General features: G+C 31.6%; 1 protein-coding gene across 1 annotated transcript; it reads right to left on the bottom strand.

The window, feature by feature from the left end:
* Positions 1–1,446: 1,446 nt before the first annotated feature.
* On the bottom strand, positions 1,447–4,424 carry LOC107472770 (uncharacterized protein At1g01500). Its single transcript, XM_016092301.3, has 2 exons — positions 3,218–4,424; positions 1,447–2,098 (listed from the first exon to the last, which is right to left on the bottom strand). Exons 1-2 carry the CDS (start codon positions 3,914–3,916, stop codon positions 1,865–1,867), a joined length of 933 nt encoding a protein of 310 aa, XP_015947787.1. The 5' UTR covers positions 3,917–4,424; the 3' UTR covers positions 1,447–1,864.
* Between the last annotated feature and the right edge of the window lie 2,388 nt (positions 4,425–6,812).

The raw sequence follows: 6,812 nt of genomic DNA on the forward strand, positions 1-6,812 counted from the left end.
TGGCCCATAAAAATTAAGCCATATGCTTCATAATTACGCCTTCACTCTTTGCATTCAAGCAAAGTTTGTGTCCTTCCACTTTCATGTCCCATAAATTTGAACGTCTAAAGTTACTAACATATATATATGCTTTTGATCTGTCTCTCAGATTAATCTCATTCTTAATTTATTCATATAGTTAAAGTAAGTGTTCATTTTTCCTTTCCAGATTCACTAGTGTTCAGTTGATCTGATTCTAGTATTCATTCTTAATGGTTGTTATATGTACAAGGCAAAAAATTCTTGACACTTACTTAAATGGACAAATGAGCTGATTATTCGACTAATGTTTAGAATAACTTATTCAACCGAAATTTAAACCGCATTTGTACTTTAAAGAAGTGCTAAAAGCCTAAAACAATTGAGAGTGATATAAGCTTTTGAAAAAATTACTTTGAGAAGAATACAATTAACATTTACTTTTAAGTTTTAAAAAATTTAAGATTGAAATAACTAATTTTTTCCTTTCATTATTTCAAAAATCATATTTTAAATAAGAATAAAATATATTTTTTATCCTCGAAGTTCGATAAAAATGTTAAAAATTTTCCTAAATTTCATTTTATTTCAATTTTATTCCAAAAATTTTTAATTTGAGTTAAATATATTTTTGACCGCTAATTTTTCAAAATAATTAGGACCAATTCAACAATAATTTCACAAGAACAACCTTCAACGCAAGCAAATCAAGCATATTTTTCATGCATTTTTATTGGATTGATTTTAATTTTTTTGAAAAATTAACAGTTATGAGTATATTTCCTGCAAATCAAAAACTTTTGGAACAAAATTAAAAAAATAAAACTTAAGAGTATTTTTATAAATTTTACCAAATTTTAGAGATAAAAAATATACTTTACCCTTTAAACCATTGTTTTGGTTTTGATATAATAATAATAATAATAAATATATTCTTAATTACCATAGAGCACAATAAAGAAGGTGATGAAAAGTTGAGTTAGGTAGAAGTAAGAACTTTTATTTTTATTTTTATTTTTTACTATTAGTTTTTTTTTTCAATTCAATGGTAAAAGGGAGATTGCAGACACTTAACCATATTTCTAGACTTCCCTTGAAAAGCCTTGTTAGTCATGTCTATGGAACAAAGGTATATGAAATTTCAAGGAAAATAAAATTTCCAATTCCAAAATCACTTCCTCATCTCATCACAATATTCAAATAAAACTAGAAAACTTGATTAAAAAAAAACCTTGTCCTATAGGCTATGATGAGGTATAAATGCAGAAAACCTATATTAATGTATAAAAAATGAGAATAAAAATGATCAAAATGGTTGAGACTCAAGAGTTTGATGAATAATTTTTTTCCAAACACTATAAATGCTTGCAAAAATTGAGCTCTAAAGACTAAAATTGTTTAAACAATATATAATATCTACAAGACTAATAAACAAATAAAATCTCGGATACATATGCTCAGTGTCAAAACTCAGTAACTCACACACACCACACCCTCAACAATCTTCTTGCATTTCTCTCTATTTTTTTCATATCTATTATGGTGGAGGATCAGATAGAATTTACAGCATACTGTAAAACCAACAGATCACAGCGATACATCAACATATACCAGCAAGACAAGGCTATAGAACAAAACCATTCACAAACTCCACTTATCTACAAAATTAACATTTTGTGCATTCAAGTATATCTTGCTTTCTTGGGGGTTCTACTTTTGACACTTTCATCTATAGGAAAGTCCTATTATCATCGATCGGAGCTACGAAGTATCCTCCTTTTGCTATTTTATTTTTCTTTTTTTGTGCTTATCTTGAAACTAGAACGATGGAATTTGTTGTTACCGGTCAGAAGAATCTCCTTCTAAAGTTCCTGGTTGTCGTTTGATAGGAACGCATGAGGAGACCAACGCCAATTCCAATCCCTACACACATCCCAAGGCCGATTCCAACACCAACTCTAACACCGGCATTAAACCACGAAAGTTGTCCGTCCTCACCAAGATACATCTCTTGAGGATAGAAACCATGGCCCATCATCTTACCATCAGGATCATAGTCATCGGCATCCGGCCCTGTTATCTGCACAAATATCATCCATGTTAATATTAATATCAGGAGTTCCAACTAGCTTGTCCAAAATCCATTACTGAAAATGTGGGAATTGCGCTCTAACCAAACACTAAAAACTAGTGGTGCATACCATCTTGACCAACGAAAAGCGAAAAAGCTTACTTTGATGATTAAGTGAGACAAATATAAACATTATGCTAGTTGTTGCTAAGGTACACCTATGGGAATGGTATTGGCATCCAAGGTGATTGGTCAAGATAGTACTGGTCGGTCGTTTACACCAAAAAAATGTTCAAAATTTATGACACCATAAGTAGAAAACAAAAATTCTTTATCATGGCACTAAAAGCATATGAACCAATGAGAAAAGGAGCTATTGCATTCAATCAAACATATGGCTTGAAATAGTGATCCCAGTTGATGGCAGAAACAGTCATAAAAAACACATACATATGGCTTGAAATCGACATATGCAATAACAAATCCTTTAAATTCCACGCGCATGAAAAAACACAAGCATGACTCCATGCAAAGGAACAAACAAAATCACTAAATAATCACACTAATGTTATTCCTAAACACTTTCAAGCAGTTAAGGAATCATGCGAAGAAGATTCAAATACTTACAGAAACATTGCTTATAAAATATAAAGAAACAGACACTCCTAATTGCAAAGCAAACCAACTAAATTAATCTGACAACCTACACAGAAAATCATCTGAGACGCCAGCACTTCCAATCACATCCATAATTCATCATCAAAAACAACCACCACCACCTAGCCTTTACTCCACTATGTGGAAATCAAACAACTTTTATATTGCACCATCATAAACCCTATCTTCAAACTATTAGAACCTAGAACCTTTCCAATGGTTTTTCCTCTAGAACTTTACCGTGTTAGCCTATTAGCTCCTCTCCATCGTTTCTGTATCCAAACCACCTAAGACACGATTCTACCATCTTCAAAACAAAACATCAACATTCCTCTCTAATGTCTATTGCATTAATTCCCAAATCCCTAATCCAATTTGGTATAATTTGTCAACTAACTATCCAATACATCATTCACAATTGAAAGATCTTAGAATAAAAATTGGCACACACAAAAACACACCAAAAAGTACCTGCAATTTCCCATTTGGTACCAATGCTTTAACACCCTTGTGCTCCTTCTCCATCACCTCTTCATCTTCAGGTATAGCATCTAAAGTGAAATGCCTTGGCACCCTCCTCCTTGGACTCATCTGAATCGTCTTGCTTAGAATCACCGGCATGCCGGAGCAACACCCTGCAACATAAACCTCGATCGAAGGCGCCGAAACCCCGAGTTTCGGCCTGAAAAAGGCCGAAGAACCCGACCCAACCGAACCAGCCGCCACGTGGCATTCAATGCTCCAACCTGAACCCGAACCAGAACCCGCAGGAGGAACCACACTTCCCCATTGACTCTCCACACGCTCCAAAGACCCGCATAGGAACAACAACCCTTCTTTCTCGTAAACCTCGAACTCCACGCTCCCCGTGGCGCGCACGCTATCGGTGCTGACGTATGTCACCTCGGCCGAGTCCCTATCGACGCGGTCACGGCGAAGAGTGAGCGGCGCCGCCTCCGACGCCGCCGGAACGGGAGAACCGTTGATCTGGAGGGATACGCCGATCTCGCGGTGCGGGTGGCGGAGTACGAGGTGGTCGGGGACGGCGTCGACGAGGCACGGCGAGATTCGGACGTAGAAGAGCCTGATCTCAAGCCACGCCGAATGGTTCAGCGACGGAAACGGAATCGAGTTCGCCGTTTTCGCAATTGCCTCGTCGTTTTGATCCATCTATATCGGAATCAGGAAATTCCGCTTTGAATGTGCAATCGAAGCCCCTTTGGTGAGAATCGAAGCCGGGTGTGTTCAATTTAGGGATTTAATTCAGTTTTCAGGTGCTATTATTATAAGGATCCCGTGAAGAATTTGGGGGAAAGAGAAAAAGTTATGGTTTTGAAGGTGAAATTGGAGACCCTTTTGAGGGAATTGAATCGAGAGCGAAGAAAAAGGGGATGGGTTTTAATTAACTAAAAAAACAAAAAACAAAAAGAAAGATCTTGAGAGAGAGAGAGACAGGGGAAAAGAATGATTATGTTGATGAATTTAGTTATATGAATTGATTATGAGGGTGATTTTTATACTAAAGAGGGTTTTTGTTTTGGTGTGTGAGAAGTGAGAAGATATTAATAGAATCATACGCAGTCAACTCAAGAAGAGAAAGAGAAGGAAGAGACGCGTGTTCTGTTGGGGTGTGATCGGAGAAGTTAGATTTTTCTGTTATGTCTTTGTTTTCTTTTGTGCCTCTCTCTCTCTCTCTCTCTGTCACTTCTTCTGTTTCTTGTGCTCAACTTCAAATTCTGTTTTTCTTTTTCTTATATAATATATTGAAAAATATTGTATACCTTTATTCCTATTTTTAGTAAATTTAATTTGATTATAAATATGCATATACCTTATATATATCTTAATATAAATAGAGATATATAGTCTAACTCTTAAATTAGGTTTAAAATTATATTTAATTCAACAAAAATATTTAATAACAAAAAATTAATTAAAAACAATCAAAATTTATCTTATTTAATATTTATTAATTATTATGTAATAATTAATAAAAATTAAATAAAATAAATTTTACTTTATTTTTTTGGGATATAATCTAAATCATAAGTGTATCTTGTATAGATTTATTTGGATTTTTAATTTATTTTTTAAACACTATAGATAAATATCTTACTACTTGCTTAAAAGTGTCAGAATCTCTCGATTAAAGTGTCAGAATCTCTTGTAATATACTTCTACTTCCTAAGAGATACCAACTCAGAGAAAGGAGATTCTTCCTTAAAAAATTGGATAGGGAGAGCTATGTTCTTTTCTACACTGGGATGACTTCAATTGTGGGCTGAATTTATTTGGGCTTTGTTGGTCCAGTTACTACACTAAGAATTGAAGCCTCTGCATCCAACTTGGACACTACTATCAATTTATCATCATAAATTGGGCCAAGACAAAAAACATGATGCCCAATTCATTTATATCAAACAAAGAAATCATAAGCTTAACCAACTTGGACTAATGAAAAAAAAGAAAACTGAAATTAATAGAGTAGTTAGATTATTTGTTCTTCACTTAAATAAATATGGAAAGATTTGAATTTTGAATTCGGATCCTCTAAATTTTAGATTTTTATTTTAGAGAATAAAGTGAGATTTCTCACTATTGAATGGTTTCTCTCTCATGTATTCTCTTAGTCTCATCTATAAAATAAATAATGATAGACCATACTTTATTTTTTAAAGTTAAATTCAAAATTTAGAGGATTCAAATCTTTAAATTTGCATTGTGTATGTAACAACTCATTAGTTCGTAACAAGCTCTTAAATAAAGCTAAAATTTGTGACGGATTAATCTTTATTTTGTCGAATGAAAGTTACCGTAAGAAGAAAAATGATCATTAACTTATACCAACAATAATATACTATTGGAAGCATAATATATATTAATTAAAATCAACGGTTAAAACAACTGGTGCACCGGTGCTCCCTGGTGCACTTGAAATGTTTCCTATACTATTATACTACCAATATTGTGTTGAGTAAACTATATTATTATTGTATTAAAATTGGTATATCGTATGACATATCAAATATTATCATCAAAATTCAAATAAGGGGTTAATGTTCAAATTCGTTCCTAAAAGATTACGCGATTTTTATTTTCGTCTCCGAATGATTTTTTTAATAAAATTAGTCCCTAAAAGATAAACTGTTAGTCAAATTAGTCCTTCCGTCAATTGGATGATGACGTGTCACGTTAAGTGCCACGTGGCATGATGACGTGACACGCCATGTGGCAAGTTAGTAATACGTGGCACGCCACGTGACATGTCAGGCCACGTGTCACTTGACATATAAAAAAGTTTTTTATTAGTCAAAATAGTCCTTGAAAGTTCAGACGTAAGTCATTTTCATCCCTCAAATTTTAAAAATTAGTCAAACTAGTCTTTATATAATTTTTTTATAATATTAAATTTATAATTTTTTTTATACTACTAATTTTAATATTATTTTTTAAATCTTAATAAATAAAATTCTCTTTAAATAAAATAATAAAAATAATTAAAATTTTATAAAGTTATTTTGTCATTTGTATTTTAAAATTTTACATTTTTAAATTGTAATTTTTTATGTGAATTTTTTTTATTTAAATGAGTTTATCAAATTATTGTTGATTATATATTTAAAAATTTAATATTTTAAATTTTACTAAATAATATAGTAATTATTTTAAATTTTAAATCTTTTAAATTTTTTAAAATTATAATTTTTATTATTATTTAATTTATATAGTAAAACTCAATAATTGAAAAACTGGTTTATGGAATCACTTTTTGAATCTTAATATTCTAATATAATTTTTTAAATATTTCATTTAAAACAAAAGGAATTTTATTTTAATACGAAGCATATCTATTTATATAATGTACTAGTGCGGAGTAACTTATGTTATGCATAGGTATAATGTTTCCTATTTCATTTTATCTCATTGATTTGTGAAATTAAAAGAAAAATTATATAATCTATCTCAAACATATGAAACACAAAAAAAAATTATTGTGATATTTGCACGTATTACGCTTAAGAATAAATTCATTTATAATAATAATAATTAACCAACAAATTTTTAA

The sequence above is a fragment of the Arachis duranensis genome, chromosome 2 (genome assembly GCF_000817695.3).
Source record: "Arachis duranensis cultivar V14167 chromosome 2, aradu.V14167.gnm2.J7QH, whole genome shotgun sequence".
Taxonomy (NCBI): Eukaryota; Viridiplantae; Streptophyta; class Magnoliopsida; order Fabales; family Fabaceae; genus Arachis; species Arachis duranensis.

Excerpts from the sequence above, each read along its gene's own strand:
- LOC107472770 (XM_016092301.3), bottom strand. The coding sequence starts at position 3,916 with ATGGATCAAAACGACGAGGCAATTGCGAAAACGGCGAACTCGATTCCG. Across the intron at positions 2,099-3,217 it reads TACCAAATGGGAAATTGCAG|ATAACAGGGCCGGATGCCGA; the intron begins GTACTTTTTGGT and ends ATATTTGTGCAG.